This window comes from Rhipicephalus sanguineus, chromosome 2, assembly GCF_013339695.2.
Source record: "Rhipicephalus sanguineus isolate Rsan-2018 chromosome 2, BIME_Rsan_1.4, whole genome shotgun sequence".
Lineage (NCBI taxonomy): Eukaryota > Metazoa > Arthropoda > Arachnida > Ixodida > Ixodidae > Rhipicephalus > Rhipicephalus sanguineus.
The window spans coordinates 54,831,222-54,848,084 of NC_051177.1; the positions used below are offsets into that span (position 1 = coordinate 54,831,222).

General features: G+C 43.3%; 1 protein-coding gene across 3 annotated transcripts in view; it reads right to left on the reverse strand.

The window, feature by feature from the left end:
* Positions 1-16,863, reverse strand: part of LOC119382979 (glutamate receptor 1) — a 154,702-nt gene that overhangs the window by 20,160 nt on the left and 117,679 nt on the right. For all 3 annotated transcript variants that reach the window (XM_037650922.2, XM_037650921.2, XM_037650923.2), the window contains 5 exons: positions 13,136-13,300; positions 8,266-8,466; positions 6,312-6,419; positions 5,317-5,427; positions 1,930-2,145 (listed from right to left, as the gene is read on the reverse strand). In XM_037650922.2, the coding sequence (XP_037506850.1) occupies positions 1,930-2,145; positions 5,317-5,427; positions 6,312-6,419; positions 8,266-8,466; positions 13,136-13,300 (801 nt within the window). The remainder of the gene's footprint in view (positions 1-1,929; positions 2,146-5,316; positions 5,428-6,311; positions 6,420-8,265; positions 8,467-13,135; positions 13,301-16,863) is intronic.

Genomic DNA, 16,863 nt, shown 5'->3' on the forward strand with positions numbered 1-16,863 from the left:
TTCAGCGAACATGCCAGTGCAAGGATTGTCGTACATCAATGGCCGAGCACACATACCTCATAAAATTACGTAAATATAGCTTGTGCTAACAAAACATTTTTACTAGTCGTTGAGCGAACGTCACTCGACTAAATGCTCCGAAACGTATTTAACATATAATATTACAGTAGACAAATAATTTAAAGCTCTTTGTGTTGGAGCATATGTATGATTCTCAAACATAAGCTTTTTCACGGGCACTATTCAGAGTATCCGCGTGTTTAAGCTTACATTAAACGTTAAGGAGAGTCCAGAAATATTAAAATGGATATTCAATGGCTATACAAGGTTACAAATACAGGGCCGTAATTTAAACAGTCATGTAAAAGCAATTTTTCTCTCTCCGGCATGAAATTGCCGTGCAGCCTCAATACAGTTATTAGAAGCGTCCTATATGCTTATATTTTGCAAACTTACGGTTAATAATATTGCAAAACATGAGCGCTAGGAATTGAACATCGTCCAAAGCACTCTTGCATATTATCCTTACCGAGTTACCAGTTACACATGCAGAAGCGCATAAACATTGCATACAACCTTTCTGCAACTTTAACACCCAGCTCTGTCGGTTGCATCATATGAGAACTATTTTTACGTACCTTAAAATTGCGGCATAGAAACAAAGCTTCCTTTAGGTGCGTGCAAATGAAGTAATGTACATGTACATTTGGATCTGACAGCTTATTATTATTTCTTTTTGAGAATCTTTAAACATCTAGATTTGGTTGGGCGTAATTCATTTCCTCTGAAGCGATCTCGCTTTAACTCTTGTGAATACAACTCCACATAGGAACGGAAAGGTTTGCACTTTCTTCTTTATCCAGCAACATTAGGCGCTGTGGGCCTCCTTAATTAAAGAGTGTCGCAAGAAAACGTCTGCCGCTGATAACTCGTTCATTTACCCTGTCTTATTCTTTATTTAGCTTTAAAATGACTCTGTACTCTGTAGAATAGATTGCGTTCGTGATTAAGGCACTCGACAAGCGGCCTAACGCTTTGGTGCTATTAGGACTGCTTTCTTTGGAACAGCTAATTATCGATTCGATGCGAACGAAATCTAGATGGTGCGCTAATTGCCGCGAGGAGCTTGGGGCTTACGCTCTTTACATTCCCTTTACGGTAATGACATATGTTAAGCTTTAGCATGTAGGTACTTAGCTAAGACGTGTACGTTTGCAGACGATATTGAATATGTCGGGTGTAGCTTATACGCATAGACTTAGAGGATATATTGAAGCAGCGTATTTACATTTGCACCTCCTTCGTCTGCTGCTTTTATTCGTATGATACTTATAAATGTTATGCGGAATACATAAGATATACCCTACTGCCTTGAGAGAAGCCTGGTGCTCCGTGCCTCATATATTTTCCCTAATTTAGTATTACTTCAGGTCGTATCGCGTGCAACATAGCCAGTAGGTGCCATAGCGTATCAATATGTTAGACTATACACTCCTAACATTTGCGATTATATCAGATGACCGAATGTTTGAGTGAACTTGGCACGCGACGTTCTCAACATAGGAGAGGGTGCGAGAGTGGTAAATTTAATGAGGAAAGGCAGGAACGTTAACTAGAAGACAAATATCCGGTTTGCGACCCTGCACTGGGGAATGGGTATGGTGAGACACATTAAAAGTAAGGCGCTGCTCAAGTTTCTACGAGCGACCCGCCTTGTTGAGCGATTATGAGAATCCCGCGTGTATGTGTTTCTACTTATCTCCTTCCCTATCTCTCTCATCTCTCGACAAAAAAACGTATATGAATTAAACTCTGCGGAGAGTTTTAGAACAAAATTGAGGCTGAAGTGTTCGTGTTATTATTGAAGGGGCACAACTTTTGTTTGCTCATTTGTTTGGGAATTCGTCTGAAGTTCGTCGCACATCTCACCTGGCGGATAAGTTCGCCGACCATCCCATTCCATCCGGCAGGAGAGTTGACATCGCGACCCCCGTACTTGGAGTCGTTGACAAGCTTCAGGATGTAGTTAACTTTCACTTGGTCGGCTATTAGGTCGGCCAAGTCTTTGCAGTATCCTTCGAACTGGTCGTTCCCGACAAGAACTTGCCCTGGTTCGGGCTTCTTGAACATAAGGTATGGTTCCTCCTATTAGGGAAGAAATGGCGGTGGTTAAATAAATCTTCGTTGTTAAGAATTGTATACACTTGTACGTGAGCGTTTGTGTGATCTAAAGAAGAAAAAAAAATATGACAATAATTTTAACTGCTTGATAGCAGGTAGTGCGAATGTGTGAACAAGCTTCCTTGTATGTGGCTCTTCAACACGAGATCACTGTAACAAATTTCACTTAAAAATTATTTTGTCGGACCTAGCCACGAACAGAGCATTTGTTAAAACTATAACATAAAAGTTCGAGAGTGTCACTGGACACCTAAGTTTATAAGTTTTAATTTTCTTGCTGTTGATGGTTTTCACTTACGGTTTATATGACAGCAAACAACAGTTCATATTTCCGAAAATTGTATCGGCAAGTTTTCTAGCAGCGCTGTTATGGTCGAGGTTTGCCGTGTGTCGTAGATAGAAAATTATCATCATCATCATCAACCGGCACACGCTCAATGATCGCCCAATCATTCTGTACGGGTAGTTAACAAGAGTAGCTGAAACGTACCCACCAACTCTAGAGTGATGCAGCCTTGCGCGGCTTAGTGCAAGCTGCACAAACTTTTTTTTTATTTTCTGGTCTGAGCATCTGCGAGATTTCGGCAAACGTATCGTTAATGACCACGACTGCCTTATGAGGGCGCATACTTTATGCAGCTATTCCAATATAGCATCAACACTTGCGTTGTATACTCGTATATTTAAATGCCTAAACTTGCGCAGCCTTCACCATGAATTCTTAGGTGAAACGCTCTCATTGTACATGTGCTACGAGTTTTAACTGCACAGAGGCAAGACTGAGAACAACTGTTCCGGAATATTTATAAAGAACTAAGCAGGTGACGGAAGCAACGATGGAAGAACGAACACCTCAGGTGAGCCGCAAGAACATGCTATACTCCGTTTCATATCGTACATGCAATGCTTTGGGAGCTAGCGAGACTCCTTGTATTGACTATATTCGCAAGAAGGAATAGTTCGTTGCGTTCATTGTTCGTTGTATTCATCTGAAATTCATTGTCAGACTGCGCAGTCAGCGAAGTGGTTTGCTACCGTAAAACGAAAAGAAGCAAACTGTGTTGTGCAGCCGTTGGTACAATTTTCTTGAACATATAACGTTTAGTTCTACTCACGTTAGGGCTTTTCAGTTAAGACGCGTCGCCGCGACTCAAGCAAAGGTTCGCGCTTGGCTAGCACGATCATTAACAGTGGATCTGTTTAAACTCGGAGTAAGGCAGGCGTTTGCAAATAACTCGGCTGCATATGCGCCACAGAAATTGGGCAAGCCCCACTACCGAGCACAGCAGGTGTGAGAGAAAGCGAAGACAGTGAAGGGAGAGAGCGGAGCGAAGGAGAGTGAGGGAGAGTGGTGGGAAGGAAAGGTAGAGCCTGGGATGGGAGAGAGTAAAGCCTAGTAAAACGAGGAGTGCTGGAGCAAAAAGTCGGGAGGGTGGAGGGAGGCGAGCGTTAACTGAAAACTCTGCTCGGCGGAGGGGAGGGGAGGAAGGAGAGGAGGAGGAGAAGAAATAAATAAAACGAAATAAAATTTCTTGGCGAAGCGGCATTCAAACAAGTGTACCCACGGTCCGAAGGCGAGCGTTGTAACCACTCGGCTATTCAGACACGCTAGCAGAATGAGCATTTATGGGAATCACATGGTTGCGTTGCTGTGGACAAGGGAACGAGAAAAAGATAGAGAGAAAGAGAAAGAAAGACACGGAGAGAAAGAAAAAGGCAGAGAAATAAGTAGAGAGAGAGAGAGAGAGCCTCAACAGCCTCAACTTGGCTTTTCTAGGCTTAACTGGCCCTCTCTTTGCTCATGTGGCTATACCTAGGCTTAACTGGCCATCACTAGGCTAGGCTTGGCTGGTATGCTAAGAAAGGCCGCCTAGCTCCGCTGTTCCTTCAGGCATAGCACCACCTGTGCGAAGCTGCCCTAATTTTTTTTGCAGCCAGAGAAGCTGACAAGGGAACCTGCGGCATTGTGCATTTTACTCACCGAACTGCTTGTGGCTCCTGTCGGAACAGTAAGTGCTGGAATTCTGGCCTGAACTGTCATCGCAGCGGAAATCAATTAATGCCTTATTGAACTTATTGCGTGGGAGTGGCCTATTTAATAGGTTAAAGTACTCCCGCTCCGCATGCACCGCTTTTTTTAATCGCGCGCCTGCTATTCTCTCCTCTTTCCTTTCCATCTTTTATTCCCTTTTCCCCTCCTGCTAGTCTAGCCCTTTCAGCCCTGGATTTTTTATTTTCGTCGGCGACTTTTCTTGTGCGTGTTTTCCTAATGGTTATGACCTCAGAAGGCCACAAACGAAAAATTGAGCCAGTGGTGCAAGTATTAATGGATTGATAGCCATGACATCAAATTAGGTCATCAGGGCTCAGCGGCTGTGAAATGAGAAAAATGGCGTCTTTTTTCCTGCTACTCACTAGAGTACAGGGGCGTAGCCAGAAATTTTTTTCGGGGGGGTGGGGGTTCAACCATACTTCATGTATGTTCGTGCGTGCGTTTGTATGTGTGCGTGTATATATACGCAAGCAAAACTGAAAAATTTCGGGGGGGTTTGAACCCCCCCAACCCCCCCTTGGCTACGCCCCTGCTAGAGTACACAAAATGTGAACCACGTCTCATTTTTCAGTGTGATACTCATTGAAACAGCTTCGGTACGTCGTCGCGAAAATGGCGCCTACCCGCCTTAGCTGACCAGCCTCGGCGTCATCCATGACTTCGGTCAAGCTTCTTCTTCTTTCCGGCTCCCAGCTCCGCAAGCAGGCCGCAATTTTGGTGTCAATCGCAGTGGGGATCATTGAAGAAGTATTCCCCCAAGAATGAGCAGTTTTGGTTTCATTTCCGAGGTTCTAGGGGAAATGTCGTGTAATGGTGTCAATTGACACCGCCAGGGCCGAAAGGGCTAGGGCAGCAAACAGGATGCTATAGTTCTGGTTGACCTCCCCGCCTTTTCTTCATCGTTTATCTCTCCACAACGTCTCAGCGTATGTATGAAACGCGGTATGGTATGTATTTGTTTCCATCTTGGAAGACGTCAGCGAACGTTAGTAAGTGAAGTCGTTTGTGTAACACAGTTGTGTGTGAATGTATTAGGAATTCAATATATACGAGAGGCATGTATACGAAGGGGCGAGACTTACCAAAATGCTAGTCACAATATATGTTTTGTTCTCTAGCTCACTGTCTTGTTTCACTCGTTTGTACTTTGGTGGATGCGGATGTAAACCAGACGAGTCACTCCACTCCGCAATCTAGGGAGGAAGAAATGTGTTACCATCAGCACTTTTGAGGTTACAGATGACACACAGGGATGCCCTAACACGTTGTAGTCTTTGGCTTCATACCGGCTCCTTACTTCTGAATTCATTGTGCAAATTTTCTTACATTTATGACAGATTCTTACGTTGTATGCGTCATCGTTTTTGTCAATTTCTTTTTTGCTGAATAGACGTTACAGTATTTGTCGTTCCTAGTAGCTACATTGCTGATTTGTTCAAGATCACTAATTGGCATTTGCGTTCGTAGTTGCGTTGAAATTTGTCCATCTCTTCATTTAGTTGCTGCATAGTCACTGAACAATAAAATTTTAGAAAGCTGCTGACGAAATCTGCCACCGTTTCTTATATGATCAAAAAATGAAATAAAATGTTATCGAACGCATTTTTAGTATCTTAGTTTAATTATATCATGCAACATGACCCACGTCCTCGGTCCCTGAGGGGGAAAATGGTAAAGTACGTGTGTGCAGCTCCAGGGCAGAAAAGGGGAATACCGTATAAAAGTTGATTGATTGATTGATTGATTGATTGATTGATTGATTGATTGATTGATTGATTGATTGATTGATTGATTGATTGATTGATTTGATGACACCATAAAATACTACAGGCGCCGGCACTCTGCCTGATAAGGGTCCAAAACGCAAGGCAGCCTCAGCTCAATATTGACCAAGCGAGGAACACACGAACACCAACGTCTTCTTTCGCTCTGGAACAGAGCTGGCCCCTACGTGCTTCGTAAACTATGTCCTTACGGTCAACCAGCGAAAGCACACGTGCGAGATATTACGAAAAACAAAGAGAAAAGAAGAAAAAAAAAATGGATCAACGCTTGTAAATGAGAAAGATCTGCTTACCTTTACCATTTCACTGTTCATCGTCATCTCAACTACGTCGATAGTAAAATTCACACGATTTCCTTGTGCATCAAATGATATGTTTCCCGTAAGGCCAGTTATGTGCGTCTGCAAGGAAATATGAACGAGTTCAACCCCGGAACTTTATTAATTTCAGAAAACTCTTTTACGCTCGACTTACAGAAATAGTGAATAGTAATAGGTACAGGAAATGCCAATATAAAGCTCGGCTGCTTACACAAAGTACGAATGAAAAGTAAAAAAAAAAACAAACTAAAAAGACATGTCATTATGAAGCCTTTAAAAACGCTCTTAATGCACAGTTTCAAGAACAAGGTATAAAACCAAAGTTTTAAACGGACGAAATATGAAATGAAATAAAAACACAGATGTAAGGTTTTATTGTTTTATGAGAAGCAGGCCCCTGCTCACAAGGAAGGGTACTTACGCTCGAACTCTTCCGGTGGACAGAGGCCAGCAATCTCTAATCATCAATTATTATAAACGAAGACGGCTAGCCAGTGATAAACGGCAGTTGTGAACTGAATGTATCGTGAATTCAGCCCGAGAGGCCGAATTGATATACACTTTTGCTCGTAACTGTTGATCGGCAATAGTAGGCCGGTTCCACTAGTAGGCCGGTTCAGCATTAGTTGGTATCTACGCTTAGGTACAGTTCAAGCTTAGGGACATTTTTTTGTGGGCATGGACCTTGATCGGGGTCTTTCTCAGGCAGTGTAATAAGAGCTGATTCTGCCGACAGAAAAAAAAAAGCAATGTCGAGCAAGATAGTTCTGTAATTTATTTCAGTTGACAGTGTCAATTCGACAACTGCGTAAATACTGATAATACCATGTTATCATCAGGAACTTTTTCCATGCAGATTTCGTTTATCAACAGCTAAGTATTCTTGAACAAACAGATAATGTGATTGTTTATTTATATCGAAGTTCAGCTACAATAGCCAATGTGTGCATGCAGAACCTAGTGAAGATAGAAGGCAAGACGTGTAAAAAATGTAAACACAATTGACTAGTTACATCAACACAATTGACTAGTTAAAGTCATCGCGCTTTTCAGTTTCAAGCTTCGGAAAACAATGCCTGCGAATATTGATGTTCAGCTACATTAATTCTATATTTCTTCATGCGTTGAAAACATTTTCTGAATTACCACAGCTCGCCTATTGGCTGCTTGCTCCCTCTCGTCCTCTGGTGATGTTTCGTTCCGTTCTCTCACAGAACGCGAACAAAATAGTCCCCTAGAGTAAATACTAGAGTCTGGCAGACTGAGGGTTGCTATTTCCTGTATACTACTAGCCTAGTTTTTAATGCAGAAATGTCTTGTTTAGTTTTTGTTTTTGAAATCTCATTAAACGTTTTCTCCTGTGTTTTCAGCAAAATTTGCTATACATGTGCTTCGGCATAGCGATATATATTTACCTCTGAGGGGAAGTTACAGTAAAATTGACCTGGTGCGTATAATTGAGGCAGCGAAAGTATAAAGTCATAGTCTTTATTATTCGTATGTGAAATATACAGGCACGAGCGTGAAGTAGTGAACTACGTTTATTGGGACAGAGGCTTTTTATAGCCACTGGATGTATGCACAAAGAAGGTGAACAGTGTAATAAGTGATTAAAAGCAGACCCTTAGTATTAGGCAGAGTATGGTACGTGATTTATTCGATTATGGTAAATAATTCGGAGCTTGTAATTGTACACAGCTTCTTCGCAGTTTAACCCCGACCTAAATATAGTACCGATAGTATTGGGGGCAGTGAATTTTCGTGGGGCTGTGTAAAAAAAAAAATAAGTTCCATGATTCAGACACATGTTGTGCTCCGCAATCCGATGGATGTGCCTATATAGTGTTATTTATTTACAGAAAGACTTAACTGTATCTTATTGGTGCAGTTGCTGCTTCCAGCAGACTAAGTTGTATTCGGCTCTCACCTCTCTAAGAAATTCGGCGATGGTCTTTCCGTGCTCCCACGTGACGGCCGGCCAGCTCTGGCAGTCGATGCCTTTCATACCACGGTTGTAGACTTCCCCTCTGCGGAAGTTGTTGCGGAAGATGTCCGACTTGTTTTTCAGCAAGCGACTGTACGTGTCCAGAATCACTTTTGCAGCGTCATGCATCAGCGCCACGTCCGCCTGCAAGAAAGTTCACACAGTGCATACGAAGTCATGCTTCTACGACAGCTCGATGTATTCAAGATGTCAAACTTCATAGCAACAACTTATATTGTGGAACTGGTGACGATTCTACTACAGCCACCCTCAGCTCTTTCTACACCCCATCGCCTCTCTCTCTCTCGCTCTTTTCTCGACGCTCCTAGATTTACTCGCAACGTCCAAGCAATGCGACAGGTGGCGCCATTTCTGACAGTCTCTGTAAGAGCCACGCGTATACTATGGCGTCAAGTCATCGTTTCACAGTTAAATCGCCTCTGCGATGTCACTGCAGCATAAGATGGTCATTATCTACAACGTTTGGTTGCCTGTATGTGACGAAAATTGCATACATCGCCATCCATATCTCTACATACCTCTATTTCTCAACAATATCTGGTTGTTGTATAGCCCAATTTTGATAGACGCTTTTATGGATACGTACCGATCCCCATGTATACATATTGCGGTTGTCAGCTTGGTGACTATCGCGGCCACGGCAGATACAGTTCCAGGGGTGACTTCTAGAAAACATCTTACGCTGGAATGTTTCGTAAAGACGACTTCAGCCAATGTAGACTTTGATCATAGCACTGGCGTAGGCAGCCGACCAGTGGGTGGTGAGCACTTACGCACGAAACTCTTAAGAAATGCTGTCTCAGAAATTTTTATCGTAGCATATACATATGGTCGTCGACGAAAATAGGGACACGAGAAGAGGGCACAAAACACAGGTGGTGTCCGCTTCTCGTGTCCCTGTTCATTCAGCGCTATTTTCGTCGTCGATGTTGTACCAACGAGCCCAAATACAGACTCTGCTCAATATACATACACATATTCTAGCAAACTGCGCAGCAGACGGGACGCAAAGAAGGAACGAAAGGGACAGACGAGCGCAGTTCGACTGCTCTCGTACCAACTCGCCCAGTTTTCAACGCTTGTTATACATATGCATATCCTACTAACGTTATTTTGAGTGAGTAACAACTTTATCATATAACGTTATCTTGAACAAGAAGGTTCACACGGTGAATGCACGCGATGCTCTACGGTAGAATTCTTTCGAACATACTTAAACTGAAGGTAGAGACAGTTCTGAATGTTAACCTAAATGCCGCGTACGCGTATGAAAGCCGAATGCCTATTTCGGCGGCATACTTCAAAACCTGAAGGAATATAAACGTATCCATCAGCCGTCAAGGTATTCTTCTATTAAAAGCGTCTGAATGAAGGCTTGCATCAAAGCTACCGAAATAAGGAGCGCACCTCTCTAGGACCTTGCTTCTTTTACTACAAACTTCAAAGAGATGTATTGCGGCTTCAAACGGGCACGTGTCTGCAAATATTCTGTATGCAAATTCACCCGATACATCACCGGTGCGCGGAATAAATAGATCACAGGGCATTTCAGGTTGTCCCTCTTTTGAGTGTGTTTTGCTTTCGATGCGTTTCTGGGCGTTATTATAAGCCCGTGGATTTACATGTAAATGCGCGCTCTTTTTGAAGTCATGATCAAGAGCGCAACAATAACATACAAGCGAGTGAATCTACACGCAGCAGAAAGACGCGTGGAATTGTTCTTTTTTTGTTACTGCATATGTGCTCATATTTCACGCTTAAGAAGGTGCTCATGCTGCATAAATTAGCATACTTTAAATTCTTTTTATCTGCGCGTTCTTATTCAGGACATGTCCCATGCCTTGAGAGCAGGAAGGTGCTTACACGAGATCATATTGTTCTTATAAAACATGTTCTTTCTCCTTTTCACTTTACAGCAAATAAAAACCTTGGGAGAGTTTAAACGTGCAGCTCAAGGCAGAAACATCATGGCAGTGGAGCACTCTGCCTGAAACGCCCCGTTTAACTTTGTATATAAGCCGAATTAATGAATGAACGGATGAATGGAGGCTAGTGCGTCAGAAAATAATCCTGGCATTGTAGAAGCGTAGCGGTGTTGTGCTGCGAAATTTGGTGACGCGGATTCGTTTTCCGCTCACGACGGCTGCTGTTAGATCCGGGTGAAATGTAAAAACACCAGTTTACTTAGGCTTTAGCGCTCCTTAAAGACGTCCAGGTGCTGGAAATTATTTCTGATTCCCCAATTAGTCCTGTCTTGTGATGACATCGTGGAATTGGCACTTCACGCCCCAGAATTTATTTAAAAAAAGAAAGTGTCGTGCACTGTGAGGTACGTGAGGGCACTTCGGCTCGTAGGCGTCATGCATCGAAAAATATGCGACAGTATAAAGAAATATATTTTAAATGCAGAAATTAGTCGTAGTACTACCTATTTTGCACGGTAAGAGAAGAAACGGTGTGACCTTTTACCGGCGAACCTCGACTACGTATAGGCCGCGAAACACTTCGAGCTGGTAAGCATGACGCCATCCTCTAACTTAAATACCGATAATAATCAGTGCGCTAAATTGGGGCAATTGCTACATAATTACGCGAAGAAAAAAAGAAGTTTTTCAATAGGGCAAGAGGAGATGACCGGTAAGCTCAATGATTAGAGAACGTCTATTTATATCACTGTTGAACATCGCTGTGAACTCAGACAGAACTCAATTTCACTATTTGAAACTGCTGAAGTCTAGAACGATTTGAACAAAAGTGCCTGTAAGCCAGACATAGAAACGTTCACTTTGATGAGGTCGCTTTGTGATCCTGCCACGACATTTATTATACAAAGTGTTTACTTGTAATATTTTCTTAGTAATGCACCTGTATTTTATCTCGATAACACATTTGCTATGAGGATGGGCACGACATATAGGTTCAAGTTTGTTTCAACGACATCGTTTGGAAGCGTGTTCTAGTCTGTAATAGTACGAGAGAAAAAGCTATTTCAGACAATGTGGTGTTGCAAAAATATTAACTTGGTATTTGCTCATAGCTGACAGTTCTTTTTTATTGACATCGGTGTTGGCGTGATCATTCGCTTTGTGGGTCGTTTAAAATATAAAGCCATAAAGGATAGGGAGGCAAAACAGAAATATTTGTTGCAGTGAGCGACCCTTTCGCTCGCGGGACAGTTCGGCACCAGTAACCGTTAACTGAAGAAGACAGGCTTTGAGTATTGAAGTGCGAAATGAAACAAAGTGATAGAAAACAAGATGAGACGAATTGGCAAAACGAAGAGCTCACGTTGGAGACCCGAACGCTTATTGGCTGGGGACAACCGAATTCGCGAATCGCTGTACAGAAAAGAAGGAATGTTAGAACGCTTGACGGATTCCTCCAGTGGTGTCCCGAGACATTGTGTTGCCGGGAAATTTCTGTCCGAAAAAAAAGCGGATTTCCCGCTTCACTAAACTGCTTTGATGGCCAGAAGCAAGAAAGCATTAGTGTAATTGGTCTGAGCAGAAAGTACAATGGGGGAACTGACTTGAAAACAGACTAGGAGAAATCAGCAATTACGAAAAGTAAAGAAAGAAAGCACAAACAAATTGATCATACTTGTAGTTGCTGAAACGTGAATCGGTGGCTTCTTTTGCTCCATGTACTTCATGTCGTTGTAAAAACTCATGCTGCCACTGCAGTGTGACAGTCTTCGTAACACTCAGTGCAGAAATAAGAGCAACGTAATCTGAAGAATCAGCGCTGAGTGGTATTGTTACAGCCTGGATAAGTGCCATTGGGTATTAGCCTCTAACGCTTGGACAGCCATGACGAGTTGCCGTACTACTATTTGCCTGGTCTAGTTCACATTGTGAGTCTGTATCGCCTTTCTTTCTGATGCGAACCTTCGGTTTTGAGGCCTGATCAGCTGCTGTAGCCCACTTGCTATGTTGTTACGCCGCTGAGTTCGGGTTTGTACGCTCAGTTGCCGCCACAGGGGTAAAACTCAAGAACGCTCGTATGCTTACACTTATGCTCGCATTAAACAGCTTCAGGTGATCAAAACAAAAAATATGCAATACCTCACATGGCGTGTCTCATAATCATATTGTGGTTTTAGTGTGTAGAATTTCAGGATTTACTAAATGGCGTGTCTCATAATCATATTGTGGTTTTAGTGTGTAGAATTTCAGGATTTACTAAATTTTCCTGAGGCCAGCTCTACGCATTGTTCTCTTAAGATATAAAAAGGGCGATGGATGTAGCATGTGCTCTACGAATAAACAAGAGTGTAACAAGCGTTTCTTACCTAAAAAGTTGCATTTCATGCTTGTGATTACATAATTATTGTTAGAAGCTTGAAATGTTCCTTATTAGGTAAGAAAACTAATTGACGCATCGATTTCTAACCCAAAAATAATTTTATTTTGGGGTTAGAATTCGACCCCTCAGTTTTCATTTCTTTTTTTAATCGTTTTTAGAGAAGCAGTACTCATAAAACAAAAGTGACTGAATTTTTTTCCGAAGAATTCCAGCATAAGGCGCGAATGCGGACACTAAAGCGTCGCGTCCGAGACTGCAGATGCCTGCATAATTAGCCTGACACTGTTACATAGCGAAAGGCGTCAGCAGGACTACTGTAACGGGCAGACACAATACACAGCTCTGTGTTAAGGTGCAGGCAGTTTATAGAGTATATCAGAGTACACACTAACGAAACGAGTATGCGATTTAGAAGTAAATGAGGAGTGTTTCTTTAGAGGTGTTTACGTGTTATATGCCGGGTGACGAAAAGAAAATGTATGCTTACGGACACGTGAGCCGTTCCAGCACCGGGCCATTTGTTGTGGTCTAGTTTTTCCCAAGGCTTGTGGAACTGTTTGAACTCGTCCTTGTTGACCTGGATAATCCTGAAGCCGGTGACGTTCACCACGCCGAGTTCGAGGATCTGGTTGTTGAAGTACTCGTCCATAACCTGCATCGTGAACAAGTGAACCCTCATCGTGAAAAAGTGCTTACAGGGAAAAAGAAAGCAGTGTAGAGGTATTCATGCTTCTTGAAAACGTTATGTAGAAGCATCATTGTAATTGCCTAAAAAATGCATTCGTTCTCCTGGAGAAAATATTTGGCACCAGTGGCATTTTTTGATGAATCAAATGTTCATTAATCAGTTGAAGCACAGAGGATAATTAGAAACTCTCAAGGTGTCTACTCAACGCTCGTTTTTTTTTTTATTTCCTCCCAAATGGGCGTCATAGAAAATATATACTTTCTTCACACGCAGGGATTACAAAGGTTACCCTTTCTGCCATCTACCACTGAACTTCACTCTAACGCATCAGGCTAACGAAATATAGAGTATTAAAGAATAGCACTTCAAAATATATTCCTCATTTCAAAACAGTGCTACGTTACAGAAGTGTTTTGGTAAGGACCAAAACACTGCCCTATCCTAGGATGAAGTTACGACGAAGCGCCGTGAACGCGTATGTTCCACAGTACCACTTATTAGGAGGCAGTACTCTGTTCATAGCCGCTAGACACGAGCCCACTTTGCGAGTCAGAGATATGCTAAGATTATGCTGATATTTGCCTGCCCGTATAAAAAAAAGCAGCTTGCACTAAGGTCGCAGCACAGCTGGAGGGCACCTAGCTGGTCATGGCTTGGCTAGAATCTTACCCTCTTACCTCTCTCTTTTCCGCCCCTGGTTATACTATACTATACTATACTATACTATACTATACTATACTATACTATACTATACTATACTATACTATACTATACTATACTATACTATACTATACTATACTATACTATACTATACTATACTATACTACACATGGCTATGCTTGCCTCTTTTTTTCTCTCTTTCTTCCCTTTCCTTGTCTATGTTTTTCTTTCTCTCTCTGTGCTCGTTCTCCCATTCTCCTTTCCTTCTTCCTCATCCTCACTTGCCTTTCCCATCCCCTTGCTATGCTATAATATACACGGCTATGCTATGCTCTGCTAGCGTGCCTGGATAGCTGTGGGGAAGACGACGAAGACGACGGACCGAACGGTCGCGTTTTTCATGTTCTCCGCCTCAAAGGATCTATCGGCCTTGAGCCGAGGTGCTGCTCAGGCTTCAGCCAGCAGTAATGACTACCGTGTTGTGCTGCCTCGCCTTCCTACCGGTAAGCTGGTTGTGGACTCCGTTTTTCTGCACGCGGACTTGGCTGGTCGCCCTTACCGTGTTCAAGACTTCAGAGATGCTCTTCGGAACATTATCGACCTAAAGGAAATCAGCTCCATAGGTCAGTTCCAAATGTCGCACGTATGGATGGTGACGTGCAAGTCAACAATTTCGAAAACAAAGTTAGTCACACGTGGTGAATTTCTTGTCAAGAGCCGTCGATGCCTTGTGGTTGACCCGGAACCCACAGAAGTAAAGATGAAGCTCCTGTGGCTTCTGAGCACTTAGAAGACACCTACATTCGAGATGCCCTGCATGTTTTCGGGAAGATCAAGTCAATATCAATAGAAAGCTGGAAAGTAGCGGACATGGAGCAAATGCGGACTCTAAATCGTGATGTTGTATTGTCCCTTGCCGATGGAATCCGAGTGGGTGACATTCCACATCTCCTGACAGTCTGCGGAGTTCAAAGTCTTGTCCTCATTCCTGGGCGGCCACCACTTTGTCTTCGCTGTAATAAGGTAGGGTACATTCGTCGTAACTGCAGGACTCCTCGCTGCGACGACTGTCGACGCTTTGGTCATTCAGCTGAGGAATGTGTCATGACTTACGCCAACAAACTACGACAACGTACGCAGCAACCAGATGAGAACTTGCAAGAGCATATCATGGATGCCACAGAAGTTCTCGACGCGACGGGAGACACTTCGTCAAGCACAGATGCTACAGGATTAAGCAGAACGCCTACTGAAGACGCAAAGAAAACAACAGTCGATGCGTCCGAGGAAGCTGCGGTAAACGAAGAACCGAGGGGACCATGCAAGCAGTTGGACCAAATTTGTCCTGACCAGCCTGTTAAGGAACAGGCCGTACCTTCGGAGACTTCCAGTGAAGAAGCACCAGATAAGAGCGCCTCAGTTCCGCAGCAGCCGTTTCATCCTGCCTCGGTCTCGGAAGACGACATGCATGTTTCTGTGGATGCGGCAATCCCCAAGCGCCGCGCGACGTACAGCTCCGATTCAAGCAAGGAGAGCGACACAACGAGTGTGAATCGGAAGGTGCGCCGTCGCCGAACATCGAAACACAACGGAAATTGTCGGCGGTCGCGATCGAGGAGGCCTGGTGGGGGTTCAAGAGAAGCCTCACCGTCGGCGGTGACCTATAGAAGTGATCCCAAGGGACAGTAAGCATACTGTTGGTAGACATCATGGCGCAGTCCGAGCGACTCACTTTTGCAACATTGAATGTTCGTGGCCTTAGGTCTTTCCAGAAACAGGCTCAGCTCCGCAGGCTTTTTACAAGGAAACGACTCGATTTTGTCGCCATCCAGGAGACAAAGATCGAGAGTGACGAAGACACTGAGAAGGCCCTACGGCCCTTCCTGTCCGACTATAACGTTTGCGTTTCACACGCAAAGGGTCTGTCTGCGGGCTGCTGGTTGTTTCTGGGAAAGAGTCTACCCTGTACAGCAGTTACTACTCACGTTGACAGTGAAGGCAGGTACATATGCTGCGATTTTGTGTTGCATGGAGTGCCGTGGCGTATTATCAACTTGTATGCATTCAATGAGATTTCAAAACGGGTTCAGTTATTTGAAGATATGTCCAAACTAATTAACTGTGATTATTTCACTGTACTAATGGGCGACTTTAACTGTGTATGCAATCCTAGTGATCGCAACAATCCTAATAGTCACCGAGACAGGAGTGGTGAAGTTTTAAGTGGTATTATAGATAATGCAGGGCTCATTGACATCGGTACTTTCGGTCAAATAACTGCGTATACTCGACTTCAGGGAAGCTCTTCTGCTCGCCTTGATCGAATTTACGTATCTTCATCACTCCTACCCCGGGAACTTTCGTGCAGCACTGAGCCAGTTTCATTTTCGGATCACTGTATTGTTATCGCAAAAATTGGTGCAAGCCGCCGAAATCACTTCCGACCACAGTGGGCACTTTGGAAGATGAACTCGGACCTCCTAAACGATCAGGAATTCGTTAATAGAGTTAAAGAGGCAGTGAGAAATTCTTTTTCTAAAGGATTACATGTATTCGCTGCTTGGGAGCTTTTTAAGCAAGAGGTTCGTGCACTAGCTATAGAATGTGGATCTGTCAAATCGTACTATCGAAAGAACGAGGAAAAGAGATTATTTGAAAGTCTATGTAACCTTTACGAGATTGAATGCGAAAAACCAGGCGCATACATTAATGAAATAGAAAGCATTAAATGCCAGCTACAAAATTATGATGCTGCTCGCTACAGAGGTGCACGTATTCGATCTCGGAACAGCAGGACTTTGAATTCTGAGCTACCGACACGTCAAGCTTTACTTGATGAGCGGCGCCACGCAATGTCCAAGTTTATT